Genomic DNA, 15,722 nt, shown 5'->3' with positions numbered 1-15,722 from the left:
TTTTTTTAAAAAAAAAAAGAAGGCAAACAGTTGCAAAGGAGCAGCATAGAATTCATGCAACAGACACATGGTAAAAATTGGAAAAATTGGAATTGTCCAATGTTGCGTTGTGTGTTAAGCCTACCAGCAATCTTGGAAAAGTAGTTTTCGAGGGGAGCTTGTGCTGCAAAGCAAAATATTCATGGCCTGAGCTTTTCGTGCCCACTTCCAAATGAGATGTTATTTTTTAAATGGCATCAAATTTAAACCAAGCAAGCAAATTTGCAAATGTTGGATGCTGAGATTCTTTCTCTGTGGCTGTGAAAGCAAAAACAGGTTTTGGGTTATTTTTATTTGCTGAAGGGACCAAATGGCTTTATAAAAAAAAAAGAAAACCAATTCTACAATTTAGATCTGCATCTCATCCCCAGTAACAGTGTTGGAGGATTTATGTCTGATAACATAAATGCAGTTTTCTGTTCCTCTGTGCAGTTTTGATTTAATCCAGATATTTATCGATTAAATCCATTTCACTTTTGAAATAAAATGCCAGGGCTTGAGAGAGAAAAAAAAAATATCCCAGTTCATCCTTTTAATTATGAAAATGCTCAGCTGTTATCAAGTATCATACTGACATTCTTCTTCTTCTTTTTTTCCCCCTAGCTAAATGGTCGCTCCGAAACCATCAAGGATTCTAGCGGGTGATCCAAAATATCATCCAATTGAAATATCATCACCACATTGCCCTTCAAATCCAATAGACTGTGATTTCCTGATTGTCACTTCTGAAAAAGCAAAATGCCTTCTCCATTTGCTGTGTCCATCATCTACCACACACGTCTCTGTGAAGGTAAGAAGAACTGGTATCAGGTGCCAACGAAATCAGGAAATCCAGGCAATTCAAATGAATATAAAGGTTGATTGTACGCTAACATTCTCTACAAGAATCTGGACTCTTAACAGTTAAAGCGAGTAGAGTAGAGTAGAGTAGAGTAGAGTAGAGTAGAGTAGAGTAGAGTAGAGTAGAATAGAATAGAATAGAATAGAATAGAATAGAATAGAATAGAATAGAATAGAATAGAATAGAATAGAATAGAATAGAATAGAATTCTTGAATGGCCAAGTGTGATAGGACACACAAGGAATTTGTCTTGGGTGCATATGTTCTCAGTGTACATAAAAAGACAAGATACGTTCGTCAAGAATCATAAGGTACAACACTTAATGATAGTCATAGGGTACAAATAAGCAATCGAATCATACTAGGAAACAGAATATAAATCTTAAGGATACAAGCAACAAAGTTACAGTCATGCAGTCATAAGTGAGAGGAGATGGGTGATAGGAACAATGAGAAGACTAATAGTAATAGTAATGCAGACTTAGTGAATAGTTTGACAGTGTTGAGGGAATTATTTGTTGAGCAGAGTGATGGCGTTAGGAAAAAAACTGTCCTTGTGTCTAGTTGTTCTGGTGTGCAGTGCTCTATAGCGTCATTTTGAGGGTAGGAGATGAAACAGTTTATGTCCAGGATGTGAGGGGTCTGTAGATATTTTCACAGCCCTTTTTTTGACTCGTGCAGTACACAGGTTCTACATGGAAGGCAGGTTGGTAGCCATGGTTTTTTCTGCAGTTTTAATTATCCTCTGAAGTCTGTGTCTCTCTTGTTGGGTTGCAGAGCCAAACCAGACATTTATAGAGGTGCAGATGACAGACTCGATAATTCAATAATAGGCACTAGATAATAATTATAGATAATTATAATTATAATAATAAAAATAGATAATAATAATTCAAATAGGCACTAGATAAGAGTCAACAAAATTCAAGGTAGGATGAATTTAGATCTCTTGTGGGCACGCAGGGACTCGAGACTGATGACGCATTTGACCCTTCCCTCTGGCTCATTCTGGTCATCTTCTATGACTGGTTGGTCCAAGTAGAACTGTGTTTGTGTTGAGAGAGTATTTGGCTGATTGGATTAGGAGGTCTCCCGAATGAAGGCGAATGTACGTGTCTCCGGATAATGTTGCAGGATTCGATCTGGGTCGGTCACCGGGACCAGAGGTTTTGTCTTCTAAGCTTTCAGACTCATGCTGGAGCCCATCTTCAGGGAACTTCTCTCTAGCAAATTGTGTGCTGTCAGGTCTCCTTCTGATAATGCCTATCTCTAGTTTTACACTGAGTAGGAAACAGGTTCTCATGATTCTTTTAAACCTCTAGATCAGGGCTTCCCAACCTTTTCTATTCCCCGCATCCCTAGAACGCTTCTGATATATTCTCGCACCCCTTACAAAAGTAAATATCTGGTTTGAATTAGGCATATACACTATAACTGTGATGGCGAACCTATGGCACGCATGCCAGAGGTGGCAAGCAGTGCCCTCTCTGATGGCACATGAGCTGTCACCCCAGTTCAGCTCCGCTGCGCATGCATGCATACCTCCAACCAGCCAGCTGGTCTTTGCGTCTTTGTGGGGGGCGGGGGCATGCATGCATGCACAGAGGGTGGGGCACATGCGTGGGTGCCACACATGCATGTGTGGGGGGCACGTGTGGGGGGCACATGCATGTGGGGATGCGTGTGGGGGGCCACACACATATTGTATTTTGGGATTCGCATGCGCTTTGGGCACCCGGTCCAGAAAAGGTTAGCCATCACTGCACTATAATTTTGAAACTTCTAAATCCAAGTTTTTTCACCCCCCTGGAATATCATCTTGCATCCCCGGTTGGGAACCCTTGCTCTAGATAAGAAATAGCAAATTCCAAGTTTGGAGCGACTTGGTTAGCTAGAGTTAGCATAAGATTTTTAGAAGAAAATAGTTGATGGTATCTGTTTGACAGGGAGTGTGGTGGAATGTGGTCTGGATTCCCAGGAGGGAGGGGCTGCATTCCAGAGAGCAAAGAGATGTCAAAGATTAGATAATCTTCCAGGGAGGAAGCAATTTAAGACGGCTGCTCCTTAGTGATTCTCAGAGTGTATCTTTAATGATGCACATGGTACCGGCCATTCACTCCATCACAGCTTGGGATAAAATCAGGGGTGAAATGCTACCGGTTCGCTCCGGTTCAGTTGAACCAGCAGTTTAAAAAGCTGCCGGTTCGGGCAAACCGATAGTTTTAAAAAGCTACCGGTTCCTCTGAACTAGTATTTCCGACGATCAGCTGTGCCGCGGGTTTAGCTTTAGCAGGAAATCCTGCTTTCTAGCTAAGCTAAATCGCGCAACACAGCTGATTCTCCCCCTCGCTGTTCTACTTACCTTCCCAAGCCTCCTTTTGGTGCATATTACACATGTGCACGCAGCACACATTTGGTGTGCATGCACGCGTGGAGCGTGCAAGCGTGACCAGCGAACCAGTAGCAAATCGGTTCAGATTTCACCACTGGATAAAATTGTAGGTATTTACTTTCAAGGTAATAACGAAAGGGATCTCTTTTTTCATCTCCCCCCCCACCCCCCGCTCCGACAAATACACCAACCTGAATGATCGAACTGGATTCCACCTGCTTTCCCCTGGCCTTGTGCTGCACTGCAGGAAAACAGTGGATCAGCCTGAGGTTGTCTCAGCTGCCAAGTGATATAATTCCTCGTACGAGAAGGATTACGAACTTAGTTGCAAAAATCACTCTAACGCGATGTTGCTAAGCAATGGGTGACTTGTCACGAAATACTCCAAAGATAATATTTCTTACAAATGAAACGCGGCAGGCAGCATTTCAAAAACACGCCTGGAGGGATTTTAATAAGCACCAACTTATAATAATGATGATTTTGGCATGGATCGGATTGGGTGGCAAGACAAAGCCTCCCACGAATGAGAGAAGAGGGTTTTGGGCTGGACAAATGAGGTGGAACATACCGGCGAAGGTTTTCCGACGAAGCTCGGAGGGGAAGGCGAAGATTAAATGTGCAGCGTTGGGAGCAAAGGACAGTTTGCTTGAAAAGTGGTAGCAAAGATCAGAAGTTATCATAAATGAGCCAAAGCTGACGGAAAGTTTTCTTTCTTCTCGTCCTTGAAAATATTTCAAAAATGTGGCCCTCCCTCCTGAGCTGTTATGAGACACGCATTGAAAGCTGTTGGGGAAAATGGATGGTTCCAGGGGTGAAATCCATCAGGTTCTGACAGGTTCTGGAGAACCGGTAGCGGAAATTTTGAGTAGTTTGGAGAACTGGCAAATGCCACCTCTGGCTGGCCCCAGAGTGGGGTGGGAATGGAGATTTTGCAATATCCTTCCCCAAGGAGTGGGGTGGGAATGGAGGTTTTGCAATACCCTTCCCCCAGGAGTGGGGAGGGAATAGGGCAGGGGTGAAATCCATCAGGTTCTGACAGGTTCTGGAGAACCGGTAGGGGATATTTTGAGTAGTTTGGAGAACTGGCAAATGCCACCTCTGGCTGGCCCCAGAGTGGGGAGGGAATGGAGATTTTGCAATATCCTTCCCCCAGGAGTGGGGAGGGAATGGAGATTTTGCAGTATCCTTCCCCTGCCATGCCCACCAGGCCACGCCCACCAAGCCACACCATGCCCATCAAGCCATGCCCACAGAACCGGTAGTAAAAAAAATTTGAATTTCAACCACTGAATGGTTCCCCCAGCAGAGAGAAGTCGTATCTCATTCTGGAGTGAGTCTTCTCGTCTTCTCATCTTCATAGCCTTCTTCTTCAATCCCATCCTCCCTTTTTGGGCAATTGGGGCCATAGGTGGGTGGGTTTCGCATAATTTTACCACTGGTTTGCCGTGCGCCTAAATTTTACGCATGCACGCAACTTAGAAAATGTGGCTAAATAGGATGGCATAGCGCCATACCGGTTCAGCATCAACTGAACCGGTCTGAACCGGCTGAATTCCACCTCTGGGGTGCACTGACTTGATAAGAGACTTTCTGGGGGAGGAAGAAATGGAAATAGGTCTTTTGCAAATTTTCCCAATGCTAATTCTGGCACTTCCAAACATGATGTCCATGGATTTCTTCTTTAACGAGGGCTAAACTCTCTGACATACTTGCTTTTTCGTTTTTTTTAAAAAAAGTTTCATTTCTTAAAATTGAACGAAGTGTGGAGTCCTTGGTGCTCTCTGTTTTCCTGGCTGTTTTCTTGCAGAGGTTTCACTACATAACTGGGTAACGTCCTCAATGTTGAAAGGAAGGGAGTTTGCTCTCTGTTCCTATACAGTAGATTGCCGTGATATAAATTGGTGGGGCATTGGTGGTCTTTTCCTTGGCAGTTCTTTGATTTGAGTATTGTTTCCTGCTTGCTTGCCTGGTCCCTGCTTATCTGGGCTGCTGCAGAGGATATGTTCTGATTTATATGGGTCAATAAATCAATCAGTAGGCACATAGAGATAAACCACATTTGCACACCATTCAAAAGAGATAATAAAAAAGCTCTTCCTCATTCTATTCTATTCTATTCTATTCTATTCTATTCTATTCTATTCTATTCTATTCTATTCTATTCTATTCTATTCTATTCTAATCCAGTCCTGTCCTGTCCTGTCCTGTCCTGTCCTGTCCTGTCCTGTCCTGTCCTATCCTATCCTATCCTATCCTATCCTATCCCAATCCCATCCCATCCCATCCCATCCCATCCCATCCCATCCCATCCCATCCCATCCCATCCCATCCCATTCTATTCTATTCTATTCTATTCTATTCTATTCTATTCTATTCTATTCTATTCTAATTAATTCTAATCTTATTCTATTCTAATTAATTTTAATCTTATTCTATTCTCCTTCCTTTTCCTTTTCCTTCTCCTTCTCCTTCTCCTTCTCCTTCTCCTTCTCCTTCTCCTTCTCCTTCTCCTTCTCCTTCTTCTCCTTCTCATTCTCCTTCTATTCTTTTCTATTCTATCCTATCCTATCCTATCCTATCCTATCCTATCCTATCCTATCCTATCCTATCCTATCCTATTCTACTCTTCTCCCTTTTCAAGTCCCAGCTCTTGTGCCTCTTGCTCCTTCTCTTCATCTGACAAGTGACAATATCAGTGTCTTTATGCACACACACAAGACAGAGACACCATAGGCAGCTTGGTTCTTGGCTGCACCCTCAACATATTTTATTCTAACCATCCCCCCCCCCCCCATCTTCTTATTTAGAGCTGCTCAGGTTATATTTTATTTGTGGAATACTGTACGTGCTGTTTGTGGAATATGTTTTATGGGGCTATTCAATGGCTGTGCCGTGCCTCCTGTTTTATTGACAGAGTTGTATTTTAATTTTGCTTTTCTTTAAAAAAGAACTGTGAGGCTGCCTTATGCATCGTCACGGCAAGGTGAGAGATAAATACCGAAGTGAATCAATACAAATAAAAATATCCTATTGACTGAGGAATCATACAGGTTTCAGAAAATGCAAAAGGTCGGGTTGGAGAATTCAAGAGCTTGATTTAGCAGGAGGCGGAGCTTTAAAGGAGGAAAAACTTTGCTTCTACATTAAGCTCCGCCCCTACCACTACTTTAGTCTAGTGATAAAGGCACCAGCTAGATATCAGGAAACAGTGAATTGCAGTCCTGCCTTAGGCACGGAAGCCAATTGGGTGACTTTGGGCCAATCACCAGGAGACTGGAAGTTCTAGTCCCACCTTAGGCATGAAAGCCAATTGGGTGCCCTTGGACCAGTCCCCCTCTCTCTCAGCTCAACCCACCTCACAGGGTTGTTTGGAGTTATTTGTAAAAATAATAAAAGGCAGAATATGAATAATAAATTAAAAAAGATGATTTAAACAAAGCTCATAAATCAATTATGAGCTGCAATCGGTCGGCAGATCCAATTTTCTCCATCCTTCAACGAAAGAGTGAGAAAGATTTTGAAATCGAGAATTTTGATTTCAAGAATCCCAAAAATAAGACTATTTTTAATTATTTTTTTCGCCCCAGTGAGCTTCCTAATAATCTAATGGGCCGAGGCCCAGAAGTTGGGGACCTCTGCCCTAAACTCCATCTCTCCACCCTGTTTCTCAGGGTCTTTCTCATACACCCACCTCCTTTACAGCCTGAGAAACTAGGGAGGGTCCCAGCTGCAACTCCATCTCTTGATCTGACTTTTTCCTTGCCAGTTTCTCTTTGCCTAGTTTCCCAGGCTGGTAGTTTCCACAAGCTGCATTTTAATGGTTGCTTAAACTCTCTTTTTAAGGGACACAGTGGCTCAGTGGCTAAGATGCTGAGCTTGTCGATCGAAAGGTTGGCAGTTCAATGGTTTGAATCCCTAGTGCCGCGTAACGGGATGAGCTTCTGTGACTTGTCCCAGCTTCTGCCAATCTAGCAGTTCGAAAGCAGGTAAAAAATGCAAGTAGAAAAATAGGGACCACCAGACAGCGCTGGCTCTTCAGTTTGAAACGGAGATGAGCACCGTCCCCTAGAGTCAGGAACAACTAGCACATATGTGCCAGGGGAACCTTTCTCTATCTATCTATCTATCTATCTATCTATCTATCTATCTATCTATCTATCTATCTACCTCTATTCATATACATCTGTCTCTCTCTCCAGCTCTCTTTTCTGCAATTATGTCCGTCCATCCATCCATCTATCCATCCATCTAGATCTATCTATCTATCTATCATCTATCTAATCTATCTATCTATCTATCTATCTATCTATCTATCTATCAATCATCTATCGACGCAGTGGCTCAGTGGCTAAGATGCTGAGCTTGTCGATCAAAAGGTCAGCAGTTCAGCGGTTCAAATCCCTAGTGCCGCGTAACGGTGTGAGCTCCCGTGACTTGTCCCAGCTTCTACCAACCTAGCAGTTTGAAAGCAGGTAAAAAAGGCAAGTAGAAAAATAGGGACCACCTTTGGTGGGAAGGGAACAGCGTTCCGTGTGCCTTTGGCGTTGAGTCATGCCGGCCACATGACCACGGAGATGTCTTCGGACAGCACTGGCTCTTCGGCTTTGAAACGGAGATGAGCATCGCCCCCTAGAGTCAGGAATGACTAGCACATATGTGCGAGGGGAACCTTTACCTTTACCTTTAAAAAAAAAAGCGATTTAGCTTTCTCTGCAGGTATGCCTTTATGATGTGTGTGTTTATGTGTGAATTGTGATTGGCTTTTGGTTTTGCGAGACCGCAGGGAGAAGGGACTTTTGCACTGTCTCCGAGTAGTAACATTCCCATGACTGATGATGATGAAGAGGATGCTGATGATGGAAAACTGTGATGCAAAGAACATGGGGGGCTCGCCCCCCGCCCCCTCCCTCGCCCCCCCCACCCCTCCACCCCGTTGGCTTGCTGCATGCAGGCAGAGTCTCTTCTAACGGGATACGACATCATCTATCTCCATTCTACAACACATCCAACGCATCCATCTACAAGACCGTCCTTTCAACTGTGTTCCAAGAAGGCTCCACACTCATTTGCACCACTCAAGTGACCCTGAGGACACAGATAAAACTCCAAGTGGCCTCAACGACCCTCTCAAAGGATGCAAATGACCAGCTGTCTGCAAGGAATACAAATCCTTCCATTCCCACCATCCAGTCAGAGCTGAAGAAGCTTCTTGGATGAGAAGCGAAACGCCTTCAAAAGAAAAACCAAGAAAGTCCAGTTGCCTCTTGAAAAAGCCCCCTTGGGACAACCATGACCTGGAGGACTGAGAATCTCTACAGACTTTTAGCTATGCAATTTGGGATGAACGCTCTTGGAACGGCGTGGGAGTAGCAATGGATTTCCAGGGGGAAAAAATTGCAGACTACAGGAACCATTTGCACCACTCAGGTGACTCTGAGGACACAGATCAACCTCCAAGTGCCTCAAGGACCCTCTAAAAGGATGCAAACGACCAGCTGTCTGCAAGGAATACTGTATAAACCCTTCCATTCACTACCATCCAGTCAGTCAACTACTCAAAATTTCCGCTACCGGTTCTCCAGAACCTGTCAGAACCTGCTGAATTTCACCCCTGCTTTGGGACAACCGTGACTTGGATGATTGAGAATCTCTACAGACTTTTAGCTATGCAATTTGGGATGAACCCCCTTGGAATGGTGTGGGAGTAGGAATGGATTTCCAGGGGGAAAAAATTGCAGACTACAGGAACCATTTGCACCACTCAGGTGACCCTGAGGACACAGATAAACCTCCAAGGGCTTCCAGGACCCTCTAAAAGGATGCAAATGACCAGCTGTCTGCAAGGAGTATCAATCCTTCCATTCCCCACTATCCGGTCAGAGCGGAAGAAGCTTCTTGGATGAGAAGCGAAAGGTCTTCAAAGAAAAACAGAAAGTCTTGGGGAAAAAAGCACCCTAACCTGAAGGACTGAGAATCTCCAACGGGAGGGAGAGAGCGCTCCGAAGTCGGGACAAGGACCAGGCGCTTCCATAATATCCCGTCCCCTGAAGCCAGGCAAGGACTTGTGCCTCTGGGACCCTCGGAGCATCTCCTTGGTCCTCTCCCTGACCCAGTCTAGATCTCGTAGAACCCCCCTCCTCTTCCTCCTCTTCCTCCACCCCCCCTCCCCCAACCTCTCCAGAGGCACAACCCGTGTCCCGGCCACGCGGAATCCTCCATCCCCAGCTCGCTGCTGCGCTGCGTCTTGACGCGCGCGGGAGGGAGCTCCGTGCCCGAGCCGGGGAGCGCGCCTCCCCGCTCGCCAGCGCCCCCTCCGGCCCGGCCGGCCCTCCAAGGCGACGCCTCCGAGACCCCCCTCCCTATCCCCCCGTCCGCCGCCCCCGCTCCGCCCTCCTTTCGCAAAGCTTTGCCGTTGCCGCGACCGAAAAGGACTTCTCCGGGCTCAGCTGCGCTCTCTCTTCACTGACCCGGCGGCTGCGTCTCGGTGTTGCTGGGTGGCGACTGCGCGCTTCTTCTTCCTTTTTTTGGGCAGCTGTCGGAGCGCGACGCCCAGCCCCAGCTGGGGAAGGAGTGAGTGGGGGGACGCTCCCCGCCGGGCGCGATCCAGAGCCAAGCAACGGATTCCTCGCAGCTCCCAGAACTCTGAGACGCTTCTGGGAGCGCCCGAGAGCCTTTAGTCCGCGATTGTTGCTTGCCTGCTTTGCCTGCCTGCTTGCCGGGCGCACCGGTTGCGCCAGAAAAGTTGGAACCGACGCCGGGGGTTGGAGCCCACTCCTCGGATCTCTGGACGCGGGTTCCTCCGGGCACAGCTGAGCCGACGACCCCCCCCCCCGCCAAACTCCCCACCCCCGCAGGAGCTTCTGCCACTGCGCCCCCCCTCTCCGAACCCCATCCTCATCTTCTTGAGGACGCGCGGGGGCTGGAGAGGAGGGGGCTGCTGCTGTTGCTGCTGCTGCTGCTGCTGCGAGGGGAGCGGCTTTCCCCCCGGCGACAGTCCCCGCCGGCAGCGCTGAAACGCGGATGTCGCCCTCCGCCTCTTCCCCTTTGCGGATCGCCGGCGGCGCCCGGCGTCTTCCTCAGCCTTCCTCGGCGGCTCCGCGGCTGCGGGCGGCGGCGGCGGTGGTGGAAGACGACTGAAAGGGATGTTGGGCAGCTGTTGGCCCCGGCCCTGCCTGCCCCCCCAGGAGATGTTTCTGATGCTCGCCTTTTGCTTGGCGACGCGGCGGACCTTGGCCGCCCCCACCCCCACCGCCGAGGAGCTGGCGCGGGGAGTTGTAAGTGGGGCTCGTTTCTCTCTCTCTCTCTCTTTTTTTGGGGGGGGGGGGTTGTCTTCTGCGCGAAGGGATCTCTCCAGGGTATGGGGAGGGGGGGGCCAAGCGGCGAGCAACCCCGCTTCATCCGATCAGAAGATCGGGACCAGAGACCCCCGCATCCACCAACATCGATGGGTGTAAGGGATCCCGCTTGGCTTAGCGAGGGTCCCTCCCGAGTGTGTGTTTGTGGGGGGGGGGAATAGAGGATGTACGGGGTCCTTTCCCCCTTTTGGAGGAGCAGATCGGAAGCCAGCTGTTCCATTCCTCCCGGGGCTTCCAGCGGTCGGCAGAGATCAAGGAGAGAAATTGTCTTCCCTTCTGAGGTGGGGGTGACGGGTGGATCTCCTCCAGGAAACGGGGGTGGGGGGGAGAGAGGGAGGGAGGGAGAGGGAGAGAGAGAGAATCAGAGAGAAAGAGTGAGAGAGACACAGAGAGAGAAAGAGAGGGAGGGGGAGGGAGGGGGGAGAGAGAGAGAATCAGAGAGAATAAGAGTGAGAGACACAGAGAGAGAAAGAGGGAGGGAGGGAGAGAGGGAGAGGGAGAGAGAGAGAATCAGAGAATGGAGAGAGAGACACAGAGAGAAAGAGAGGGAGGGAGGGAGAGAGGGAGAGAGAGAGAATCAGAGAGAATGGAGTGAGAGAGACACAGAGAGAAAGAGAGGGAGGGGGAGGGAGGGGGAGAGAGAGAGAATCAGAGAGAATAAGAGTGAGAGACACAGAGAGAGAAAGAGAGGGAGAGAGAGGGAGAGGGAGAGAGAGAATCAGAGAGAATGAGAGTGAGAGAGACACAGAAAGGGAGGGAGGGAGGGGGGAGGGGAGGGAGGGAGGAAGCTGGTCGAGCTGGCAGCAGGTTGGCAGAGCCGGAGGGAGGGTGAGAAACAGGTTGTCTTGCGGTTCTTGCCTCTCAGCCCCCACTCGAGACATCTTCCTAGCCACCAGATCAGTTTCTAGGTGCATGAATTGCTCTCACACACCTCTCTCTCTCTCTCTCTCCTCCTTCTGGCTGTCCTGTTTCGGGGCACACCTCGTAAAGAAGTCTCCTTAAGTTTAATGCCACTTATCTCGCTCCCCCCCCCCCCCCGGAGAGTACCGATTTCTCTGGGACTTGAAGGGAAGCCCTGTTGAACCTCAGGAGGGACTAGCCCCCTGCACAGTGTTTCTAGGGCTGGAGAAGGTTGCTCTGGAGCTGGTACCCCTTCCTCTTGCCCCACTTGCCCTTCCTTTAAATCCCAAGGAAGCCTCAACTTTTCTCAGCATCCCTGTTTTCTCCGTGTCCTGGGTGGGAAGGAAATGAAAAAAAAAAATCTTAAATCGGTCGAAGGATTCTTTGGAGTTGATACTAAAGGCTTCCCCCCTCACCCCCTTCCCCAATCACTTGGATAGATAGATATCCTCAAGGGCGCACTCTTGCGCCCAGAGAAGGAAATGGTGGCTTCTCTCCCTCTCCCTCTCTCTCCCCCTCCCTCTCTCTCCCCCTCCCTCTCGCTCTCGTCCCTGATATCTAGAGATGCTTCCGTTTCTTGCCTCCAGCCCTCTGTCTCGCCCTGCCCCGTTATTAAAAACAACTGCAACCTCCTTTTTTTCCCCGGGGAGAAGAGGACACTGTGTGTATATATATATATGGGGGGGGGGGGGAAGAGAGAAGATGCATCTCCCCCAATGTAGCTTTGCAAAATGGCTCAGCCAGCAAACACAACACAACACATCGGTGCCCAACTCCCGAACCGTGTCGTGGGATCGGCCGTGCTTATTCCAAACCCCTTTCGACTTGTCTTTGGTTGATAGTTGGAGAGCACTTTCTCTTTGATTTGGGGGACGGGTGGGTAACAAAGGGCATTCGGGGACAACGGTGGCCTTTCCGCTGCGGATTGAAATGGAGCTCATTCTTGAAAGAGCCAGATCTGTTTCTCTGGTTGGAGGAGTGATGGGCTGTTTGTATTTTGGCTCATGCCGGGATGTGTATGGGTGAAATGGGTGGTCCAGAGTGATGGTCAGAGGCAGCTGAAGGTCCAAACCTGCAGGGGGGAAGGCTGATCTTTTAGCACAGTGTTTCTCAACCTTGGTAGTTTGAAGATGGGTGGACTTTAATTCCCAGTATCCCCCAGCCAGCAGCGCTGGCTGGGGGATACTGGGAGTTGAAGTCCACCCATCTTCAAGCTTCCAAGGTTGAGAAACACTGTAATTTAGCATCTCTTGAGATTCGTATAGCATGGACCCTCTACAATGGGCCGACTCCTCCATCTTTCCTCCACGTTAATCAAAATTTGGCAGGCCCCAGATGAGGAAAAGGCAGCACCGTCCCCTCCAGTTGACCATCTCTGCTCCAGTAGGGATGTCTACAGCAGTGGTCGCCAACCGTGAGAACATTTTGGTGGTCCGCAGAAAAATTATTTGCATTTTTATATTGCACTAAATACTATTTATCTTTTTTTAAAAATTCATATTAGTGGTCCGCGGGATTTAAAATTGTGAATTTAGTGCTCCCTGAGGTCCGAAAGGTTGATGACACCCCCCCCCCCCCCGGTCTAGAAAGCTCCAATGACCAGTGCAAATTGAGATAGTCTGAAAGTGGAACAAGTCAACAGATTCTGCTTGGGCTCAAGAACATGAGAGTTTGAAGCTGTAACTAAGGGTTATGATGAAGGTTGCCCAAGCGATTGGACTAATGGAAATGCTCATAACCATCTCCTGAAGGGAACATTTCAATGCCCAAATAAAACCATGTTCCAGAGGAAAGGAACCGTATCAATGAGGATGCTGATGGAGCACCCAACGTCTTGAGATAGCTAGGCTGGAGAATGTTTTCTGCTAGTTAGTGAACTGGAATACGTCACTGAGGCATGGGATATATGTGGGCCTCCAGAGGCTCCTAGCATTCTTCAGTGTTGACCACTCGTGGTTGTCATTCCAGCAACATCTGGAAGACCGCGTGTTCTCCTATCTTGGAGCATAGCGCCAAGCTAAGCAAATTGAGTTCTTTTTTTTTTTTTTTTAACTTTCGATCCTTTGGAGAACCCATATTGAACAGGGATTATTCCATCGTTCCACTTAATTTAATACGGGTTGGTAGCATTCCCTAAGGAAAGACCACTCTTAGTGTTCCCAAGAGGCATCTACTTCTGCAGCTGGTACTTTTATCTGGAGAAGAATCCATTGCTATCATTAAGTGAATCTGTTCTAGTGCCGTGCATATACTTTGCCGCCTCCTCCTCCTCCTCCTCCTCCTCCTCCTCCTCCTCCTCCTCCTCCTGATGCAGACACAAAAAACTGCTAGATTAATGCAAATCCAGATGGCTTCGCTTGCCTGTTATTACTCAGAATCACCCTCTTACTATCCGTCTTCTTCTCCTGAGCCCAAATCTTATTCATGGTGGCACGGGGTGGTTGAGGTGATTTCTGGTGCCAGATGTAGGCTACGCTGAAAAGCGATCTGTGTATGTTACATACATACATACATACATACATACATACATACATACATACATATAAATAATTGAGACTCGTTCATAACTGCTGTTCTTGTCACTGGAGATGCTTGCTCATGGCTGGGTTGACGGCAAAGAGCTGGTGATAATGTTCAAACGTGAACGGTCATTGGCGCCACTGAAAATGCTGCCTTCCTTCCTTCCTTCATTTTGGTGTTGCCTCGATGCCTGCTTTATTCTTGAAGGTTTGGGAGGTTGAAGGGTTCTTGGTGCTCTCGGAATTTGGTGGTTTCCTTGCAGATGTTTCATGACCCAACTAGGTAACATCATTAGTGCTAGAAGGGAGGAGGAGGAGGAGGAGGAGGAGGAGGAGGAGGAGGAGGAGGAGGAGGAGGAGGAGGAGGAGGAGGAAGAGGAGGAGGAGGACAATGACTATGGGATCCTTGATGCTCTCTGAGTTTGGTGGTTTCCTTGCAGATGTTTCATGACCCTACTTGGTAACATCATCAGTAGGTAATCAGATGTTACCTACTTGGTAACATCACTGATATTATCTAGTTTGGATAATGAAATGTCTGTAAGAAAAAAGCCAAGCTCAGAAAGCACCAAGGACCCCACAATCCTCCTCCTCCTCCTCTCTCTCTCTCTACAAACCCCACTCTCTTCCAGCACTGATGATGTTACCTAGTTTGGGTCATGAAACTTCCGCAAGAAAACCCCCAAGCTCACAGAGCCTGAAGGTCCCCTCGTTTCAACCCTGAGCTACAAATATTCTCCTTTATTTGGGAGATGAATTTGCTGCTAGGGATGAGCCAACCGGTGAGCAGAAAAGTCAGATCTTTTTTCCAGAGTCCATCCCTCCATTGTAGTTTTGAAGGCCTTGTAATGGGGGTCTGCCGGGGTTGTAATTTTTGATCCAAGCCCATTTAAATTGACCCGTGCCCAATCCTCACCTCCACCTTGCTTCATAACACTCTTGATCCTTTCAACCATGCCCTTTTCTTGGCAAGGTTTTTGGAAGGTCTTTGCCACCGTTCCTAGGGCTTGAGAGAGAAGGATCGGGCCAAAGTCACCCACCAGACTTTATAGTTACGGCAGGGCTAGACCCATGTGAGACATGGTGGCTCAGTGGCTAAGACTCTGAGCTTGTCAATCGAAAGGTCATCAGTTCAGCAGTTTGAATCCCTAGTGCCGCGTAACGGAGTGAGCTCCCGTGACTTCTCCCAGCTTCTGCCAACCTAGCAGTTCGAAAGCACATAAAAAATACAAGTAGAAAAATAGGGACCACTTTTGGTGGGAAGGTAACAGCATTCTGTGTGCCTTTGGTCTTTAGTCATGCCGGCCACATGACCACGGAGACGTCTTCGGACAGCGCTGGCTCTTCGGCTTTGAAACGGAGATGAGCACCGCCCCCTAGAGTCGGGAACGACTAGCACATATGTGTGAGGGGAACCTTTACCTTTAGAACCCACAATCTCCTGGTTTCTAGTCCAGTGCCTTTCATCACTGCACCAATCTGGTTCCTTGTTTTGATGCTTCCAAGTCAGCCTTGAAGCCTTATGAATGAGCAAGTTTCCATCGCTTCCTTTTGCAGCATTTTTGATAGTGGCTTGCCTTCTTCTTCTTCCTCCTCCTCCTCTTCTTCTTCTTCTTCTTTCTTCTTCTTCGGAAGAAAGGCAATTTTAATACTACATCTCTGGAAGGTCTTCA

The 15,722-nt window shown here is 47.9% G+C and overlaps 1 protein-coding gene across 2 annotated transcripts in view; it reads left to right on the top strand.

Annotated features, from left to right (window-relative positions):
- The first annotated feature begins 644 nt into the window (after positions 1–644).
- Positions 645–15,722, top strand: part of MMP17 (matrix metallopeptidase 17) — a 111,455-nt gene continuing 96,377 nt past the window's right edge. Inside the window, exon 1 of one of the 2 annotated variants that reach the window (XM_034435845.3) lies at positions 645–829. In XM_034435845.3, coding sequence (XP_034291736.2) covers positions 647–829 — 183 coding nt within the window. In that variant the 5' untranslated portion in view covers positions 645–646. Of the gene's footprint in view, positions 830–9,480; positions 10,550–15,722 lie in introns of those variants that run through there. The other variant, XM_034435847.2, reaches the window with a different exon arrangement.

The sequence above is a fragment of the Pantherophis guttatus genome, chromosome 17 (assembly GCF_059756535.1).
Source record: "Pantherophis guttatus breed Tessera chromosome 17, ASM5975653v1, whole genome shotgun sequence".
In the NCBI taxonomy this organism is placed as follows: Eukaryota; Metazoa; Chordata; class Lepidosauria; order Squamata; family Colubridae; genus Pantherophis; species Pantherophis guttatus.
This window is presented reverse-complemented; position numbering and strand designations above follow the sequence as displayed.